Source organism: Electrona antarctica (assembly GCF_951216825.1).
Source record: "Electrona antarctica genome assembly, chromosome: 8".
NCBI lineage: Eukaryota > Metazoa > Chordata > Actinopteri > Myctophiformes > Myctophidae > Electrona > Electrona antarctica.
Genome location: NC_136789.1, coordinates 32,438,599 through 32,461,030, shown reverse-complemented (window position 1 = coordinate 32,461,030; position 22,432 = coordinate 32,438,599). Strand labels below are relative to the sequence as shown.

At 38.1% G+C, this 22,432-nt stretch overlaps 1 protein-coding gene across 1 annotated transcript; it reads left to right on the top strand.

Annotated features, from left to right (window-relative positions):
- Positions 1–1,536: 1,536 nt before the first annotated feature.
- LOC306928158 (uncharacterized protein) lies at positions 1,537–18,091 on the top strand. Its single transcript, XM_079508085.1, has 6 exons — positions 1,537–1,735; positions 1,860–1,907; positions 14,724–15,278; positions 16,767–16,909; positions 17,115–17,227; positions 17,652–18,091. Exons 1-6 carry the CDS (start codon positions 1,546–1,548, stop codon positions 17,779–17,781), a joined length of 1,179 nt encoding a protein of 392 aa, XP_079364211.1. The 5' UTR covers positions 1,537–1,545; the 3' UTR covers positions 17,782–18,091.
- Positions 18,092–22,432: the final 4,341 nt, after the last annotated feature.

The following is a 22,432-nucleotide window of genomic DNA, read 5'->3' as shown; positions in this document are numbered from 1 at the left end:
AACTACTTTCATGTCCATACCGTCTTCTCGTTGTTATCATCGTCATCCGTTTCATCAAATACATCTTCTAAAACACATTCAGTATCAAATTCATCATGATCTCACGCACGCACACACGCACGCACGCACGCACGCACGCAGACACGCGCACACACACACATTTGGGTAATTGGTAAAAAAGCAGACTATATTTGTCTCTGCAAGGCTGAAGGCACGAAGGTCAGGGCAGAACACAGTTCACATTGGTCTATATATATATGAACCCAAATGTCCTGTTGGGTTCTCCAGTAGCAGGAGGTGAATTGAACCATATTGAAGCATTCATCTCTCTCAAAGTAATTTACCTTTGGCCCGGGCGGCTGGCGTAGCCGTCTGGGCACCTTGGCTGGTAATCCAGTCTGGCTGTGTGCCGCGGGTTCGACTCCCGATCCCGACGGCCTTTACTGCGTGTCACCCCCCCCCCCCCCCCCCATCTCTCTCTCCCCATTTCCTGTCAGCCTACTGTCTACCTATCCCTCTATAAAAAAACGAAAATAAAGGCGAAAGAAAATGATCTTTAAAGTAATTTACCTTTAATTCTACTGTCACTGCATGCGATGAGGATTAAACCATGAAACTCCATTTTTCATTTCAACATCTTGTATATATAATGTATATTGTAGGCCTACAGATGAGCTATTTGACTACTGTGAGCTTGTAGTTCAGTTTAGAGATTGACTATACTGTAAGCTTGTAGTTCAGTTTAGAGATTGACTATACTGTGAGCTTGTAGATCAGTTTAGAGATTGACTATACTGTGAGCTTGTAGATCAGTTTAGAGATTGACTATACTGTGAGCTTGTAGTTCAGTTTAGAGATTGACTATACTGTGAGTTTGTAGATCAGTTTAGAGATTGACTATACTGTGAGCTTGTAGATCCGTTTAGAGATTGACTATACTGTGAGCTTGTAGTTCAGTTTAGAGATTGACTATACTGTGAGTTTGTAGATCAGTTTAGAGATTGACTATACTGTGAGCTTGTAGATCCGTTTAGAGATTGACTGTAATGTGAGCTTGTAGATCCGTTTAGACTAGAGATTGACTACTGTGAGCTTGTAGATCGGCAATGTTGTTTTCTTCAGAAATCATGTTGTTGACAGATCTTGGGGGCACATGAATGCGTGGTGATACTGCACAGAAGAGAAACGTACCGACACACTCTTTATAACTTAAGACATTTGGACAGAGAAAATCTACATGAACAGGACACATTACATTACTCCATGTCTATTGGGGAAAACATCCATTTTGAATTGATAATGTCCATTATTTGAAACCCCTCAAGGCCAATTCTGAACTCTGTGTCCTGAAATAATAATAATAAAGCTTAATGTAAACAGCTGATTAAACGTCTTCACAGACCATTCCATGCAGGGATGGAGAGCCAGCCAGGACGTCCCTTCTTAGCGTATCGTTGGATGTTTATCCATGACGTCGTGTCCAGCTAGAGTATAAAAGACAAGCGCTCCACACAGTGTCTTCAGTATCTCCACTCTGCGTCCAGAATGAAGGCTGCCGGAGCGTTGCTGGTTCTGCTGTCGTGTCTCTCCGAGGCCGGCGGTGCTGAATATGTACCAGAGACCCCAGCTCTCGTACCCCGGTCCGAGAGCTTAATAACTAGTCCTCATGGTATGTCCTGGAGTAGTATAACTAGGCCTAAGCCCGCCGTACTCTGGTCCTCCAAAATCATTGCAGGTGAGGATGTTTAAAAAGCTATGACACGTGTAGTGTGAAATGTGATTTAAAAGTGGAGCTTGAAAGTTGTGAATTGTGAATGTGTTTTAAAATAATGTAATGTTTTGTTGTGATTTTCCCTCAGATCTGGCTAAGCAGGTGAGCGTCCTTCAGAACAACGCTGTGGATAAAGGTAATTACCACCAGTGGTGGAAAGTAACTAAGTACTTTTACTTAAGTACAATTTTGAGGTATTTGTACTTTACTTGAGTATTTCCAATTTCCAGTACTTTTACTTCTACTCCACTACATCTCAGAGCCAAATTTGTACTTTTACTTCACTACAAGTATTTGGAAACTTTAGTTACTAGTTACTTTGGAGATTTTAATTTTGGTTAGAAAACATACATTAACCACTTCAACCCTATACATTTTGGCAATTTGAAAATAGCCGATCTACAAGCTCACAATGCGTCACAACGCGACGCATTGTGAGCTTGTAGATCGGCTATTTTCCATAGATTTTGTACACATTTTGAACTTGTGAAATGGGACATTCTGCACATTGAGTACTTTTACTTTTAGTACTTTAAGTACATTTTGATGCTGATTCTTTTGTACTTTTACTCAACTACATTTTCATTTCCTTATTCCTTGTCCTTATTTTTACACAACAAGGTTATTGTATTGGTTTGTAATGAAAAGGCATTTTTTCTTTTTAAATTATTGTTATATATGCCTATAGCGATTTTTAACTGGAGGGTGGGCCGGGGGCCGTTTGGTAATTGGTAAAAATGCTTTTTTCCCCCACGACAAAGCAGGCTATATTTGACTCTGCAAGGCTGAAGGCACAAAAAGGTCAGGGCAGAACCTCTCCCCTGAAATGTTCACATTGGTATATATATATATATATATATATATATATATATATATATATATATATATATGATAGATGATATAATTGAATATAAACTGATGTGGAAAAACTCAGCGCAGAGGTTCTGCCCTGGTCTCCATGCCTTCAGCCTTTAAACAGCAATTTTTACCAATTTCCCTAATGCCTCCACCCACCAGTTAAAAGTGGCTAGAATGATATAAAGCAATAGACCTACATTAATGTGTTTTATATGATAGCACTCATTGCTATAGAGTGTTTGTTCAAATTGTTCAGGTCTCCATGTCTCTCCAGCTCTTTATTAGCCCATTTAGGCCTGACATCGACATTTAAAAGATGTCTTCTACATCATGACAGTTTTCTATTTCAGTGGTGCTCAATATTTCATGTCAAGGACACCAAAAATGATATTGGCCGCCGACCCCCATCTGAAAATATGTTGTTCCATACTTATATTCAAAGACTTGAGGCACATTTTCACGATTTTTCAACAATAGCAGCTCTACAAGCTCATAGCGCGCCACCGAGTGCCGCGCTATACTAGCTTGTAGATCTGCTATTGTTGAAAAATCGTGAAAATGTGCCTCAAGTCTGCTGTTTTTCAATAGCTAAAGCATAACATAATGCTTAAAACACCAAAGGGGGTTCCCTTCCCGCCCAGGATGGGTTAAACAAAAATGGATTGGCATACCAATGTTATGATAGAGAACGCAGTCAGGATACAGATTGAACACGTGGAATTGTAAGTGATGACACAAAGAAATGAGCAGACACATTTTTTAACTGGAACACTATAACAAATTGAAGCTCATAAATAGCTATACTCTCCTGATTGACTGAATCTTTGTCACCTATACTGAAAATATATCTGAATGAATCTTGGATCTGTTTATTGGAGATAAACTGGAGACTGGAGAGACATGGAGACTCGAACAAATACTATATAGCAATGATTACTGTCACAATATAGTGATTTAACTTTTTTTGTTTGTTTTTGTTTTAACCAAACAATAGCACTTACCCTACATTTGATATGTTGCCATTGACATGCACGAATGGAAAAAAGGCAATAGCTCCCATTCAAATGTTTCCTTTTCAAGTAGCCCATCATAAATGTTATATAAATGAAACACTGATGTGAAGCATTACAGCCCCCGGAGATACACATTGAAAACTAAAGAAATCACACCCATGGTGACGTGAGCGCTGCCTTTGAGTAGTTCATTTTGTTATGCAATATACAGTATGACCTATAGGGCAGTGGTCCTCAAAGTGGGTTCTGGGGACCCCCCAGGGGTCCTTGAGGGAGTTCCAGGGGGTCCCCAGCTAAATGATCATTTGTAACCAAATGGACCCTTATGGGTCTGTACGAATGGTTTAATTTGTACACACACTGAGTTAAATTAACATTGATTTGACACACAGAGCCAAATTTGTACTTTTACTTCACTACAAGTATTTGGAAACTTTAGTTACTAGTTACTTTGGAGATTTTAATTTTGGTTAGAAAACATACATTAACCACTTCAACCCTATACATTTTGGCAATTTGAAAATAGCCGATCTACAAGCTCACAATGCGTCACAACGCGACGCATTGTGAGCTTGTAGATCGGTTATTTTCCATAGATTTTGTACACATTTTGAACTTGTGAAATGGGACATTCTGCACAATGAGTACTTTTACTTTTAGTAATTTAAGTACATTTTGATGCTGATACTTTTGTACTTTTACTCAACTACATTTTCATTTCCTTATTCCTTGTCCTTATTTTTACACAACAAGGTTATTGTATTGGTTTGTAATGAAAAGGCATTTTTTCTTTTTAAATTATTGTTATATATGCCTATAGCGATTTTTAACTGGAGGGTGGGCCGGGGGCCGTTTGGTAATTGGTAAAAATGCTTTTTTCCCCCACGACAAAGCAGGCTATATTTGACTCTGCAAGGCTGAAGGCACAAAAAGGTCAGGGCAGAACCTCTCCCTGAAATGTTCACATTGGTCTATATATATATATATATATATATATATATATATATATATATATATATATATATATATATAGATGATATAATTGAATATAAACTGATGTGGAAAAACTCAGCGCAGAGGTTCTGCCCTGGTCTCCATGCCTTCAGCCTTTAAACAGCAATTTTTACCAATTTCCCTAATGCCTCCACCCACCAGTTAAAAGTGGCTAGAATGATATAAAGCAATAGACCTACATTAATGTGTTTTATATGATAGCACTCATTGCTATAGAGTGTTTGTTCAAATTGTTCAGGTCTCCATGTCTCTCCAGCTCTTTATTAGCCCATTTAGGCCTGACATCGACATTTAAAAGATGTCTTCTACATCATGACAGTTTTCTATTTCAGTGGTGCTCAATATTTCATGTCAAGGACACCAAAAATGATATTGGCCGCCGACCCCCATCTGAAAATATGTTGTTCCATACTTATATTCAAAGACTTGAGGCACATTTTCACGATTTTTCAACAATAGCAGCTCTACAAGCTCATAGCGCGCCACCGAGTGCCGCGCTATACTAGCTTGTAGATCTGCTATTGTTGAAAAATCGTGAAAATGTGCCTCAAGTCTGCTGTTTTTCAATAGCTAAAGCATAACATAATGCTTAAAACACCAAAGGGGGTTCCCTTCCCGCCCAGGATGGGTTAAACAAAAATGGATTGGCATACCAATGTTATGATAGAGAACGCAGTCAGGATACAGATTGAACACGTGGAATTGTAAGTGATGACACAAAGAAATGAGCAGACACATTTTTTAACTGGAACACTATAACAAATTGAAGCTCATAAATAGCTATACTCTCCTGATTGACTGAATCTTTGTCACCTATACTGAAAATATATCTGAATGAATCTTGGATCTGTTTATTGGAGATAAACTGGAGACTGGAGAGACATGGAGACTCGAACAAATACTATATAGCAATGATTACTGTCACAATATAGTGATTTAACTTTTTTGTTTGTTTTTGTTTTAACCAAACAATAGCACTTACCCTACATTTGATATGTTGCCATTGACATGCACGAATGGAAAAAAGGCAATAGCTCCCATTCAAATGTTTCCTTTTCAAGTAGCCCATCATAAATGTTATATAAATGAAACACTGATGTGAAGCATTACAGCCCCCAGAGATACACATTGAAAACTAAAGAAATCACACCCATGGTGACGTGAGCGCTGCCTTTGAGTAGTTCATTTTGTTATGCTATATACAGTATGACCTATAGGGCAGTGGTCCTCAAAGTGGGTTCTGGGGACCCCCCAGGGGTCCTTGAGGGAGTTCCAGGGGGTCCCCAGCTAAATGATCATTTGTAACCAAATGGACCCTTATGGGTCTGTACGAATGGTTTAATTTGTACACACACTGAGTTAAATTAACATTGATTTGACACACAGAGCCAAATTTGTACTTTTACTTCACTACAAGTATTTGGAAACTTTAGTTACTAGTTACTTTGGAGATTTTAATTTTGGTTAGAAAACATACATTAACCACTTCAACCCTATACATTTTGGCAATTTGAAAATAGCCGATCTACAAGCTCACAATGCGTCACAACGCGACGCATTGTGAGCTTGTAGATCGGTTATTTTCCATAGATTTTGTACACATTTTGAACTTGTGAAATGGGACATTCTGCACAATGAGTACTTTTACTTTTAGTACTTTAAGTACATTTTGATGCTGATACTTTTGTACTTTTACTCAACTACATTTTCAATTCCTTATTCCTTGTCCTTATTTTTACACAACAAGGTTATTGTATTGGTTTGTAATGAAAAGGCATTTTTTCTTTTTAAATTATTGTTATATATGCCTATAGCGATTTTTAACTGGAGGGTGGGCCGGGGGCCGTTTGGTAGTTGGTAAAAATGCTTTTTTCCCCCACGACAAAGCAGGCTATATTTGACTCTGCAAGGCTGAAGGCACAAAAAGGTCAGGGCAGAACCTCTCCCCTGAAATGTTCACATTGGTCTATATATATATATATATATATATATATATATATATGATAGATGATATAATTGAATATAAACTGATGTGGAAAAACTCAGCGCAGAGGTTCTGCCCTGGTCTCCATGCCTTCAGCCTTTAAACAGCAATTTTTACCAATTTCCCTAATGCCTCCACCCACCAGTTAAAAGTGGCTAGAATGATATAAAGCAATAGACCTACATTAATGTGTTTTATATGATAGCACTCATTGCTATAGAGTGTTTGTTCAAATTGTTCAGGTCTCCATGTCTCTCCAGCTCTTTATTAGCCCATTTAGGCCTGACATCGACATTTAAAAGATGTCTTCTACATCATGACAGTTTTCTATTTCAGTGGTGCTCAATATTTCATGTCAAGGACACCAAAAATGATATTGGCCGCCGACCCCCATCTGAAAATATGTTGTTCCATACTTATATTCAAAGACTTGAGGCACATTTTCACGATTTTTCAACAATAGCAGCTCTACAAGCTCATAGCGCGCCACCGAGTGCCGCGCTATACTAGCTTGTAGATCTGCTATTGTTGAAAAATCGTGAAAATGTGCCTCAAGTCTGCTGTTTTTCAATAGCTAAAGCATAACATAATGCTTAAAACACCAAAGGGGGTTCCCTTCCCGCCCAGGATGGGTTAAACAAAAATGGATTGGCATACCAATGTTATGATAGAGAACGCAGTCAGGATACAGATTGAACACGTGGAATTGTAAGTGATGACACAAAGAAATGAGCAGACACATTTTTTAACTGGAACACTATAACAAATTGAAGCTCATAAATAGCTATACTCTCCTGATTGACTGAATCTTTGTCACCTATACTGAAAATATATCTGAATGAATCTTGGATCTGTTTATTGGAGATAAACTGGAGACTGGAGAGACATGGAGACTCGAACAAATACTATATAGCAATGATTACTGTCACAATATAGTGATTTAACTTTTTTTGTTTGTTTTTGTTTTAACCAAACAATAGCACTTACCCTACATTTGATATGTTGCCATTGACATGCACGAATGGAAAAAAGGCAATAGCTCCCATTCAAATGTTTCCTTTTCAAGTAGCCCATCATAAATGTTATATAAATGAAACACTGATGTGAAGCATTACAGCCCCCGGAGATACACATTGAAAACGAAAGAAATCACACCCATGGTGACGTGAGCGCTGCCTTTGAGTAGTTCATTTTGTTATGCAATATACAGTATGACCTATAGGGCAGTGGTCCTCAAAGTGGGTTCTGGGGACCCCCCAGGGGTCCTTGAGGGAGTTCCAGGGGGTCCCCAGCTAAATTATCATTTGTAACCAAATGGACCCTTATGGGTCTGTACGAATGGTTTAATTTGTACACACACTGAGTTAAATTAACATTGATTTGACACACAGAGCCAAATTTGTACTTTTACTTCACTACAAGTATTTGGAAACTTTAGTTACTAGTTACTTTGGAGATTTTAATTTTGGTTAGAAAACATACATTAACCACTTCAACCCTATACATTTTGGCAATTTGAAAATAGCCGATCTACAAGCTCACAATGCGTCACAACGCGACGCATTGTGAGCTTGTAGATCGGTTATTTTCCATAGATTTTGTACACATTTTGAACTTGTGAAATGGGACATTCTGCACAATGAGTACTTTTACTTTTAGTACTTTAGGTACATTTTGATGCTGATACTTTTGTACTTTTACTCAACTACATTTTCATTTCCTTATTCCTTGTCCTTATTTTTACACAACAAGGTTATTGTATTGGTTTGTAATGAAAAGGCATTTTTTCTTTTTAAATTATTGTTATATATGCCTATAGCGATTTTTAACTGGAGGGTGGGCCGGGGGCCGTTTGGTAATTGGTAAAAATGCTTTTTTCCCCCACGACAAAGCAGGCTATATTTGACTCTGCAAGGCTGAAGGCACAAAAAGGTCAGGGCAGAACCTCTCCCCTGAAATGTTCACATTGGTCTATATATATATATATATATATATATATATATATGATAGATGATATAATTGAATATAAACTGATGTGGAAAAACTCAGCGCAGAGGTTCTGCCCTGGTCTCCATGCCTTCAGCCTTTAAACAGCAATTTTTACCAATTTCCCTAATGCCTCCACCCACCAGTTAAAAGTGGCTAGAATGATATAAAGCAATAGACCTACATTAATGTGTTTTATATGATAGCACTCATTGCTATAGAGTGTTTGTTCAAATTGTTCAGGTCTCCATGTCTCTCCAGCTCTTTATTAGCCCATTTAGGCCTGACATCGACATTTAAAAGATGTCTTCTACATCATGACAGTTTTCTATTTCAGTGGTGCTCAATATTTCATGTCAAGGACACCAAAAATGATATTGGCCGCCGACCCCCATCTGAAAATATGTTGTTCCATACTTATATTCAAAGACTTGAGGCACATTTTCACGATTTTTCAACAATAGCAGCTCTACAAGCTCATAGCGTGCCACCGAGTGCCGCGCTATACTAGCTTGTAGATCTGCTATTGTTGAAAAATCGTGAAAATGTGCCTCAAGTCTGCTGTTTTTCAATAGCTAAAGCATAACATAATGCTTAAAACACCAAAGGGGGTTCCCTTCCCGCCCAGGATGGGTTAAACAAAAATGGATTGGCATACCAATGTTATGATAGAGAACGCAGTCAGGATACAGATTGAACACGTGGAATTGTAAGTGATGACACAAAGAAATGAGCAGACACATTTTTTAACTGGAACACTATAACAAATTGAAGCTCATAAATAGCTATACTCTCCTGATTGACTGAATCTTTGTCACCTATACTGAAAATATATCTGAATGAATCTTGGATCTGTTTATTGGAGATAAACTGGAGACTGGAGAGACATGGAGACTCGAACAAATACTATATAGCAATGATTACTGTCACAATATAGTGATTTAACTTTTTTTGTTTGTTTTTGTTTTAACCAAACAATAGCACTTACCCTACATTTGATATGTTGCCATTGACATGCACGAATGGAAAAAAGGCAATAGCTCCCATTCAAATGTTTCCTTTTCAAGTAGCCCATCATAAATGTTATATAAATGAAACACTGATGTGAAGCATTACAGCCCCCGGAGATACACATTGAAAACTAAAGAAATCACACCCATGGTGACGTGAGCGCTGCCTTTGAGTAGTTCATTTTGTTATGCAATATACAGTATGACCTATAGGGCAGTGGTCCTCAAAGTGGGTTCTGGGGACCCCCCAGGGGTCCTTGAGGGAGTTCCAGGGGGTCCCCAGCTAAATGATCATTTGTAACCAAATGGACCCTTATGGGTCTGTACGAATGGTTTAATTTGTACACACACTGAGTTAAATTAACATTGATTTGACACACAGAGCCAAATTTGTACTTTTACTTCACTACAAGTATTTGGAAACTTTAGTTACTAGTTACTTTGGAGATTTTAATTTTGGTTAGAAAACATACATTAACCACTTCAACCCTATACATTTTGGCAATTTGAAAATAGCCGATCTACAAGCTCACAATGCGTCACAACGCGACGCATTGTGAGCTTGTAGATCGGTTATTTTCCATAGATTTTGTACACATTTTGAACTTGTGAAATGGGACATTCTGCACAATGAGTACTTTTACTTTTAGTACTTTAGGTACATTTTGATGCTGATACTTTTGTACTTTTACTCAACTACATTTTCATTTCCTTATTCCTTGTCCTTATTTTTACACAACAAGGTTATTGTATTGGTTTGTAATGAAAAGGCATTTTTTCTTTTTAAATTATTGTTATATATGCCTATAGCGATTTTTAACTGGAGGGTGGGCCGGGGCCGTTTGGTAATTGGTAAAAATGCTTTTTTCCCCCACGACAAAGCAGGCTATATTTGACTCTGCAAGGCTGAAGGCACAAAAAGGTCAGGGCAGAACCTCTCCCCTGAAATGTTCACATTGGTCTATATATATATATATATATATATATATATATATATATATATATATATATAGATGATATAATTGAATATAAACTGATGTGGAAAAACTCAGCGCAGAGGTTCTGCCCTGGTCTCCATGCCTTCAGCCTTTAAACAGCAATTTTTACCAATTTCCCTAATGCCTCCACCCACCAGTTAAAAGTGGCTAGAATGATATAAAGCAATAGACCTACATTAATGTGTTTTATATGATAGCACTCATTGCTATAGAGTGTTTGTTCAAATTGTTCAGGTCTCCATGTCTCTCCAGCTCTTTATTAGCCCATTTAGGCCTGACATCGACATTTAAAAGATGTCTTCTACATCATGACAGTTTTCTATTTCAGTGGTGCTCAATATTTCATGTCAAGGACACCAAAAATGATATTGGCCGCCGACCCCCATCTGAAAATATGTTGTTCCATACTTATATTCAAAGACTTGAGGCACATTTTCACGATTTTTCAACAATAGCAGCTCTACAAGCTCATAGCGCGCCACCGAGTGCCGCGCTATACTAGCTTGTAGATCTGCTATTGTTGAAAAATCGTGAAAATGTGCCTCAAGTCTGCTGTTTTTCAATAGCTAAAGCATAACATAATGCTTAAAACACCAAAGGGGGTTCCCTTCCCGCCCAGGATGGGTTAAACAAAAATGGATTGGCATACCAATGTTATGATAGAGAACGCAGTCAGGATACAGATTGAACACGTGGAATTGTAAGTGATGACACAAAGAAATGAGCAGACACATTTTTTAACTGGAACACTATAACAAATTGAAGCTCATAAATAGCTATACTCTCCTGATTGACTGAATCTTTGTCACCTATACTGAAAATATATCTGAATGAATCTTGAATCTGTTTATTGGAGATAAACTGGAGACTGGAGAGACATGGAGACTCGAACAAATACTATAAAGCAATGATTACTGTCACAATATAGTGATTTAACTTTTGTTTGTTTTCGTTTTAACCAAACAATAGCACTTACCCTACATTTGATATGTTGCCATTGACATGCACGAATGGAAAAAAGGCAATAGCTCCCATTCAAATGTTTCCTTTTCAAGTAGCCCATCATAAATGTTATATAAATGAAACACTGATGTGAAGCATTACAGCCCCCAGAGATACACATTGAAAACTAAAGAAATCACACCCATGGTGACGTGAGCGCTGCCTTTGAGTAGTTCATTTTGTTATGCTATATACAGTATGACCTATAGGGCAGTGGTCCTCAAAGTGGGTTCTGGGGACCCCCCAGGGGTCCTTGAGGGAGTTCCAGGGGGTCCCCAGCTAAATGATCATTTGTAACCAAATGGACCCTTATGGGTCTGTACGAATGGTTTAATTTGTACACACACTGAGTTAAATTAACATTGATTTGACACACAGAGCCAAATTTGTACTTTTACTTCACTACAAGTATTTGGAAACTTTAGTTACTAGTTACTTTGGAGATTTTAATTTTGGTTAGAAAACATACATTAACCACTTCAACCCTATACATTTTGGCAATTTGAAAATAGCCGATCTACAAGCTCACAATGCGTCACAACGCGACACATTGTGAGCTTGTAGATCGGCTATTTTCCATAGATTTTGTACACATTTTGAACTTGTGAAATGGGACATTCTGCACAATGAGTACTTTTACTTTTAGTACTTTAAGTACATTTTGATGCTGATACTTTTGTACTTTTACTCAACTACATTTTCATTTCCTTATTCCTTGTCCTTATTTTTACACAACAAGGTTATTGTATTGGTTTGTAATGAAAAGGCATTTTTTCTTTTTAAATTATTGTTATATATGCCTATAGCGATTTTTAACTGGAGGGTGGGCCGGGGCCGTTTGGTAATTGGTAAAAATGCTTTTTTCCCCCACGACAAAGCAGGCTATATTTGACTCTGCAAGGCTGAAGGCACAAAAAGGTCAGGGCAGAACCTCTCCCCTGAAATGTTCACATTGGTCTATATATATATATATATATATATATATATATATATATATATATGATAGATGATATAATTGAATATAAACTGATGTGGAAAAACTCAGCGCAGAGGTTCTGCCCTGGTCTCCATGCCTTCAGCCTTTAAACAGCAATTTTTACCAATTTCCCTAATGCCTCCACCCACCAGTTAAAAGTGGCTAGAATGATATAAAGCAATAGACCTACATTAATGTGTTTTATATGATAGCACTCATTGCTATAGAGTGTTTGTTCAAATTGTTCAGGTCTCCATGTCTCTCCAGCTCTTTATTAGCCCATTTAGGCCTGACATCGACATTTAAAAGATGTCTTCTACATCATGACAGTTTTCTATTTCAGTGGTGCTCAATATTTCATGTCAAGTTCACCAAAAATGATATTGGCCGCCGACCCCCATCTGAAAATATGTTGTTCCATACTTATATTCAAAGACTTGAGGCACATTTTCACGATTTTTCAACAATAGCAGATCTACAAGCTAGTATGAGCTTGTAGATCTGCTGTTTTTCAATAGCTAAAGCATAACATAATGCTTAAAACACCAAAGGGAGTTCCCTTCCCGCCCAGGATGGGTTAAACAAAAATGGATTGGCATACCAATGTTATGATAGAGAACGCAGTCAGGATACAGATTGAACACGTGGAATTGTAAGTGATGACACAAAGAAATGAGCAGACACATTTTTTAACTGGAACACTATAACAAATTGAAGCTCATAAATAGCTATACTCTCCTGATTGACTGAATCTTTGTCACCTATACTGAAAATATATCTGAATGAATCTTGGATCTGTTTATTGGAGATAAACTGGAGACTGGAGAGACATGGAGACTCGAACAAATACTATATAGCAATGATTACTGTCACAATATAGTGATTTAACTTTTTTGTTTGTTTTTGTTTTAACCAAACAATAGCACTTACCCTACATTTGATATGTTGCCATTGACATGCACGAATGGAAAAAAGGCAATAGCTCCCATTCAAATGTTTCCTTTTCAAGTAGCCCATCATAAATGTTATATAAATGAAACACTGATGTGAAGCATTACAGCCCCCAGAGATACACATTGAAAACTAAAGAAATCACACCCATGGTGACGTGAGCGCTGCCTTTGAGTAGTTCATTTTGTTATGCTATATACAGTATGACCTATAGGGCAGTGGTCCTCAAAGTGGGTTCTGGGGACCCCCCAGGGGTCCTTGAGGGAGTTCCAGGGGGTCCCCAGCTAAATGATCATTTGTAACCAAATGGACCCTTATGGGTCTGTACGAATGGTTTAATTTGTACACACACTGAGTTAAATTAACATTGATTTGACACACAGAGCCAAATTTGTACTTTTACTTCACTACAAGTATTTGGAAACTTTAGTTACTAGTTACTTTGGAGATTTTAATTTTGGTTAGAAAACATACATTAACCACTTCAACCCTATACATTTTGGCAATTTGAAAATAGCCGATCTACAAGCTCACAATGCGTCACAACGCGACGCATTGTGAGCTTGTAGATCGGTTATTTTCCATAGATTTTGTACACATTTTGAACTTGTGAAATGGGACATTCTGCACAATGAGTACTTTTACTTTTAGTACTTTAAGTACTACATTTTCAATTCCTTATTCCTTGTCCTTATTTTTACACAACAAGGTTATTGTATTGGTTTGTAATGAAAAGGCATTTTTTCTTTTTAAATTATTGTTATATATGCCTATAGCGATTTTTAACTGGAGGGTGGGCCGGGGGCCGTTTGGTAATTGGTAAAAATGCTTTTTTCCCCCACGACAAAGCAGGCTATATTTGACTCTGCAAGGCTGAAGGCACAAAAAGGTCAGGGCAGAACCTCTCCCCTGAAATGTTCACATTGGTCTATATATATATATATATATATATATATATATATATATATATATATATATATATATATATATAAATACAGTGAGGGGAAAAGGGGTGGGTGGTGGGGGGGGGAAATCAGATTTTACTTCAATGTGGAATGTGTCTCAAATGTTTCATCATCTCACCACTGTCATTGGTGTAAAGTAACTAAGTACATTTACTACTGTACTGCGTCTTTTCTACTTTTGGTACTACATTGCAGCATTGACCCTGGAGATGGCCCAACTGAAGGCTGACCTGACCCTGGAGATGGCCCAACTGAAGACTGACCTGACCCTGGAGATGACCCAACTGAAGATGACCCAACTGATGGCTGACCTGACCCTGGAACTGGAGATGACCCAACTGAAGACTGACCTGACCCTGGAGATGACCCAACTGAAGACTGACCTGCCCCTGGAGATGACCCAACTGAAGACTAACCTGACCCTGGAGATGACCCAACTGAAGACTGACCTGACTGAAGGTCAGTCTTCCCTGGATCTGGAGATGACCCAACTGAAGACTGACCTGACCCTGGAGATGACCCAACTGAAGACTGACCTGCCCCTGGAGATGACCCAACTGAAGACTAACCTGACCCTGGAGATGACCCAACTGAAGACTGACCTGACTGAAGGTCAGTCTTCCCTGGAACTGGAAATGACCCAAATGAAGACTGACCTGACCCTGGAGATGACCCAACTGAAGACTGACCTGACCCTGGAGATGACCCAACTGAAGGCTGACCTGACCCTGGAGATTACCCAACTGAAAAGTTAAGTAAAGAAGCTGAAATGTAAGACAGCAGGAGAGAGAAGTTAAACACGATTTTGAATAAATATTAAATTGTGTATTATTGATATTGTAATCATTACCAGGGATTTAGAGGTAGAAAATCTGAGTAAACCCATCACTACTGCTGATACACAAATCTTAACAAATCTTATTATATACTCTCCTCTAAGAGTAGTAGTAGTAGTAGACAGTATCATAAACATTGAAATACTTCACTGAAATACCAGAAAGGTATACTTGAGGATAGGCTAAACAGTGTTGGGAAAGTTCATTTATGAACTAGTTCAGTTCACAGTTCAGAAATTTAAAAAGGAACTAGTTCTGTTCATAGTTCCTAATTCAACATTTTGAACTAAAGTTCATGGTTCCAAAAAATGAACTATTTGTTCTTTTTTGTTCTTTTTTCTTTATTTTTTTTATTATTGCCACAGCCCGTAGCCATATAGAAGCCGCCCCGCGTCCGAAACGGTTGAGAAATGACAGAGTTACCGGGTGCCGGTGGTTGCACCTCTCAGTTCACACGGGTGTGATTTTTTTTTTACATTTTGGGAAAGAAATAGCTCTTAGCAATGTGAAATGCCACCGAATTTAAGGATTGATCCTTTTCCTTGTCTTTATTATGGGCCAACTTGTGAAAGCTACATGCTTTTATTGTGAAGGGTCTCAGTTCTTACAGCCTGCAAGCTCACAGCCTCACAGCCACAGCCTACAAAATAGTTGTAGATCAACTATTTTCAGCATGGAACACGTGTACGACGAAGAATAAATCAGGCATCACTGCGCTTCTGTGGAGGGAGGGAGATATATTTTGTTGGCCGAACGAGGCGATTATGTATGGACAGTTGGACACGTACGACATACCTCATCGACGCAAAAATAACAAGCAATTGGAATCTATTTTCCGTGGCACATTATAAACACGTTTACTTTACCTCCTCAGTGTTTGGGTCGGGACATGTAGGACTGTATGTGTCTGCTGTCTGCGTGCATATGTGCGCTGCGCGCTCCAGTGAAATTGTGCGGCTTGAGAAAGATTAGTTACTTAATTTGTGTTGGATAAGGGCTTATTGGTGGGTTTTCCGCTAGATATTAAGGAGTGGTTAGGGTGTGTTTTAGCGGGGGTTTCGCCTGGAAGGCTCACTCACTTTTGAACGAAGTTGAACGTGAGAAAGTGACGTTCACACACGCCAGAAATGAACGCGTTCACAATGACGTTCATCAGGCAGAAATACAGTACGTTCAGTTCACGTTCAGCCGAAATAGGAACGCGTTCGTGAACTATCGTTCAAAGAACGCGTTCGGGTACATCACTGAGGCTAAATAGTAGAAAACACCATTGATATAATAAGTGAATAGTTTTACCCTCCACTCCATCTCTGACTACTATTATTATTACAACTGTATGTGTTAGAATTGATTATCAGTACATTGAAAATCCATCAGTAAATGTCCTGTTTGATGTTTTTAGACCAGTGTCCCTTTGGATGGATGAGGACAGGAGACAGCTGTTACTACTACAGCGAGTACGAAACGAAAACATGGCAGCAAAGTAGAGACTACTGTCAGAACCAACGAGCCGATCTGGTGGTCATCAACAGTAGAGAAGAACAGGTTAGAGTTTGTTTGTGTGTGTGTGTGTGTGTGTGTGTGTGTGTGTGTGTGTGTGTGTGTGTGTGTGTGTGTGTGTGTGTGTGTGTGTGTGTGTGTGTGTGTGTGTGTGTGTGCGCGTACATGCTGTAACCTACTCCATCTAGTTGAGACACACATCTAGTATTGTACACATTGTACTTCAGTAACCAGCTGCTTGTCTGTCCAGGACTTTCTTGACAGACTCGTTGTCAACAGAGACAAGATGGTGTGGTTTGGATTGACCGACAGAGAGACAGAAGGAGTGTGGAAGTGGGTGGATGGAACACCACTGACCACAACGTAAGACTTTACCTTCATTATTCTACTGAGGCCGATTCTATAAACACCTTCTAAATACTGACCTACGTTTTCTGAGAAACTTCAAATATTTATATAGCAGCATCACATGTTTTTAATACTGTACATACTGTAGTACAGAACCCCAAGAGGGGTTCCCGCCCAGAATGGGTTAAAGAAAACATTTTAACTACATTTATTTATACTACATTTCACATTATTTAATCTTCATATTTATTTCTAAATGGAATCAAAGTCTATAATACAACAGTTACTCTGTATCCGTTGTCTATTTCATTGTCCAGTTAATTTGTACGTAAATATATAATGTAATATAATTTGAAGTCATGATTAAAAAAAACTAAACATTCAGATGAAATCCTTGTTGTGAAGGTATTGTAATGTATTAATGTTTCTACTTCTACAGGTACTGGAAGCCTGGTCAGCCTGATGACTGGAGACAAGGAGAAGACTGTGCTACGTTGGAGAACGATGGAACATGGAACGACATTCCATGTGGGTTAACACGCAATTGGATTTGTGAAATAGTTTTATAGAGATATGCATTAACTAGTAATAGTTGTGTATGTGCAGCACCTGATTAACCCTTTGTGGTGCCTGGAGCTACCACCCGCATGTGGGGGGGTGAGGGTGGGGGGTTTCAAATAGACAATGAGCTTGTAGATCTGCTATTTTGGTAAATGTTCCCCCCATAATAGTCATGCTGGGGTTCAAGAGGATAATTCATATTTCCATTATTCAGATAAAGGGGAGACTATGTAATGTAACATGTAATCAATAACAGCCATCTGTTCCATTTTAACACCACAGACAGATAGATCAATAAAGTGTTTGTGATGAAACTGGGTTTGGTCCAAATCAGTTTGTTACAGTTAAAGGACCACTTCACCACTTTTCAACCTATCTTCATATAATAGGTCCTCACTAATAATTCTCAAAGATTCTCAAAGATGGCCAGAAATGTGTTTCCGTCAGTGTTGTTTTTGACAGCAAATTTTGATTTTAGTTTTAGTCATAGTCTCTTGAATAGTTTATGTAGTTTTAGTCACATTTTAGTCGCAAATTTAGTAATGTGTTTGTGTTAGTCTAGTTTTAGTCGACTAAATATAAGATTTTAGTCGACTAGATCTACAGTTGATTTAGTCAAACAAAATGTATTTTGGCAGGCCTTGATGCCGTCGTAATGACGGCATAACTTGCTGAAAATAGCCGATCTACAAGCTCACAATGCGTCACAACGCGACGCATTGTGAGCTTGTAGATCGGTTATTTTCCATAGATTTTGTACACATTTTGAACTTGTAAAATGGGACATTCTGCACAATGAGTACTTTTACTTTTAGTACTTTAAGTACATTTTGATGCTGATACTTTTGTACTTTTACTCAACTACATTTTCAATTCCTTATTCCTTGTCCTTATTTTTACACAACAAGGTTATTGTATTGGTTTGTAATGAAAAGGCATTTTTTCTTTTTAAATTATTGTTATATATGCCTATAGCGATTTTTAACTGGAGGGTGGGCCGGGGGCCGTTTGGTAATTGGTAAAAATGCTTTTTTCCCCCACGACAAAGCAGGCTATATTTGACTCTGCAAGGCTGAAGGCACAAAAAGGTCAGGGCAGAACCTCTCCCCTGAAATGTTCACATTGGTCTATATATATATATATATATATATATATATATATATATATATATATATATATGATAGATGATATAATTGAATATAAACTGATGTGGATAAACTCAGCGCAGAGGTTCTGCCCTGGTCTCCATGCCTTCAGCCTTTAAACAGCAATTTTTACCAATTTCCCTAATGCCTCCACCCACCAGTTAAAAGTGGCTAGAATGATATAAAGCAATAGACCTACATTAATGTGTTTTATATGATAGCACTCATTGCTATAGAGTGTTTGTTCAAATTGTTCAGGTCTCCATGTCTCTCCAGCTCTTTATTAGCCCATTTAGGCCTGACATCGACATTTAAAAGATGTCTTCTACATCATGACAGTTTTCTATTTCAGTGGTGCTCAATATTTCATGTCAAGGACACCAAAAATGATATTGGCCGCCGACCCCCATCTGAAAATATGTTGTTCCATACTTATATTCAAAGACTTGAGGCACATTTTCACGATTTTTCAACAATAGCAGCTCTACAAGCTCATAGCGCGCCACCGAGTGCCGCGCTATACTAGCTTGTAGATCTGCTATTGTTGAAAAATCGTGAAAATGTGCCTCAAGTCTGCTGTTTTTCAATAGCTAAAGCATAACATAATGCTTAAAACACCAAAGGGGGTTCCCTTCCCGCCCAGGATGGGTTAAACAAAAATGGATTGGCATACCAATGTTATGATAGAGAACGCAGTCAGGATACAGATTGAACACGTGGAATTGTAAGTGATGACACAAAGAAATGAGCAGACACATTTTTTAACTGGAACACTATAACAAATTGAAGCTCATAAATAGCTATACTCTCCTGATTGACTGAATCTTTGTCACCTATACTGAAAATATATCTGAATGAATCTTGGATCTGTTTATTGGAGATAAACTGGAGACTGGAGAGACATGGAGACTCGAACAAATACTATATAGCAATGATTACTGTCACAATATAGTGATTTAACTTTTTTGTTTGTTTTTGTTTTAACCAAACAATAGCACTTACCCTACATTTGATATGTTGCCATTGACATGCACGAATGGAAAAAAGGCAATAGCTCCCATTCAAATGTTTCCTTTTCAAGTAGCCCATCATAAATGTTATATAAATGAAACACTGATGTGAAGCATTACAGCCCCCAGAGATACACATTGAAAACTAAAGAAATCACACCCATGGTGACGTGAGCGCTGCCTTTGAGTAGTTCATTTTGTTATGCTATATACAGTATGACCTATAGGGCAGTGGTCCTCAAAGTGGGTTCTGGGGACCCCCCAGGGGTCCTTGAGGGAGTTCCAGGGGGTCCCCAGCTAAATGATCATTTGTAACCAAATGGACCCTTATGGGTCTGTACGAATGGTTTAATTTGTACACACACTGAGTTAAATTAACATTGATTTGACACACAGAGCCAAATTTGTACTTTTACTTCACTACAAGTATTTGGAAACTTTAGTTACTAGTTACTTTGGAGATTTTAATTTTGGTTAGAAAACATACATTAACCACTTCAACCCTATACATTTTGGCAATTTGAAAATAGCCGATCTACAAGCTCACAATGCGTCACAACGCGACGCATTGTGAGCTTGTAGATCGGTTATTTTCCATAGATTTTGTACACATTTTGAACTTGTGAAATGGGACATTCTGCACAATGAGTACTTTTACTTTTAGTACTTTAAGTACATTTTGATGCTGATACTTTTGTACTTTTACTCAACTACATTTTCAATTCCTTATTCCTTGTCCTTATTTTTACACAACAAGGTTATTGTATTGGTTTGTAATGAAAAGGCATTTTTTCTTTTTAAATTATTGTTATATATGCCTATAGCGATTTTTAACTGGAGGGTGGGCCGGGGGCCGTTTGGTAGTTGGTAAAAATGCTTTTTTCCCCCACGACAAAGCAGGCTATATTTGACTCTGCAAGGCTGAAGGCACAAAAAGGTCAGGGCAGAACCTCTCCCCTGAAATGTTCACATTGGTCTATATATATATATATATATATATATATATGATAGATGATATAATTGAATATAAACTGATGTGGAAAAACTCAGCGCAGAGGTTCTGCCCTGGTCTCCATGCCTTCAGCCTTTAAACAGCAATTTTTACCAATTTCCCTAATGCCTCCACCCACCAGTTAAAAGTGGCTAGAATGATATAAAGCAATAGACCTACATTAATGTGTTTTATATGATAGCACTCATTGCTATAGAGTGTTTGTTCAAATTGTTCAGGTCTCCATGTCTCTCCAGCTCTTTATTAGCCCATTTAGGCCTGACATCGACATTTAAAAGATGTCTTCTACATCATGACAGTTTTCTATTTCAGTGGTGCTCAATATTTCATGTCAAGGACACCAAAAATGATATTGGCCGCCGACCCCCATCTGAAAATATGTTGTTCCATACTTATATTCAAAGACTTGAGGCACATTTTCACGATTTTTCAACAATAGCAGATCTACAAGCTCATAGCGCGCCACCGAGTGCCGCGCTATACTAGCTTGTAGATCTGCTATTGTTGAAAAATCGTGAAAATGTGCCTCAAGTCTGCTGTTTTTCAATAGCTAAAGCATAACATAATGCTTAAAACACCAAAGGGGGTTCCCTTCCCGCCCAGGATGGGTTAAACAAAAATGGATTGGCATACCAATGTTATGATAGAGAACGCAGTCAGGATACAGATTGAACACGTGGAATTGTAAGTGATGACACAAAGAAATGAGCAGACACATTTTTTAACTGGAACACTATAACAAATTGAAGCTCATAAATAGCTATACTCTCCTGATTGACTGAATCTTTGTCACCTATACTGAAAATATATCTGAATGAATCTTGAATCTGTTTATTGGAGATAAACTGGAGACTGGAGAGACATGGAGACTCGAACAAATACTATAAAGCAATGATTACTGTCACAATATAGTGATTTAACTTTTGTTTGTTTTCGTTTTAACCGAACAATAGCACTTACCCTACATTTGATATGTTGCCATTGACATGCACGAATGGAAAAAAGGCAATAGCTCCCATTCAAATGTTTCCTTTTCAAGTAGCCCATCATAAATGTTATATAAATGAAACACTGATGTGAAGCATTACAGCCCCCAGAGATACACATTGAAAACTAAAGAAATCACACCCATGGTGACGTGAGCGCTGCCTTTGAGTAGTTCATTTTGTTATGCTATATACAGTATGACCTATAGGGCAGTGGTCCTCAAAGTGGGTTCTGGGGACCCCCCAGGGGTCCTTGAGGGAGTTCCAGGGGGTCCCCAGCTAAATGATCATTTGTAACCAAATGGACCCTTATGGGTCTGTACGAATGGTTTAATTTGTACACACACTGAGTTAAATTAACATTGATTTGACACACAGAGCCAAATTTGTACTTTTACTTCACTACAAGTATTTGGAAACTTTAGTTACTAGTTACTTTGGAGATTTAAATTTTGGTTAGAAAACATACATTAACCACTTCAACCCTATACATTTTGGCAATTTGA

What these genes read in the sequence shown, in the direction of transcription:
- LOC306928158 (XM_079508085.1), top strand. Translation starts at nt 1,546, where the DNA reads ATGAAGGCTGCCGGAGCGTTGCTGGTTCTGCTGTCGTGTCTCTCCGAG. An exon ending in GGAGATTACCCAACTGAAAA is followed by an intron (nt 15,279 to 16,766) that starts GTTAAGTAAAGA and finishes TGATGTTTTTAG; the next exon opens with ACCAGTGTCCCTTTGGATGG. An exon ending in TCAACAGTAGAGAAGAACAG is followed by an intron (nt 16,910 to 17,114) that starts GTTAGAGTTTGT and finishes TTGTCTGTCCAG; the next exon opens with GACTTTCTTGACAGACTCGT.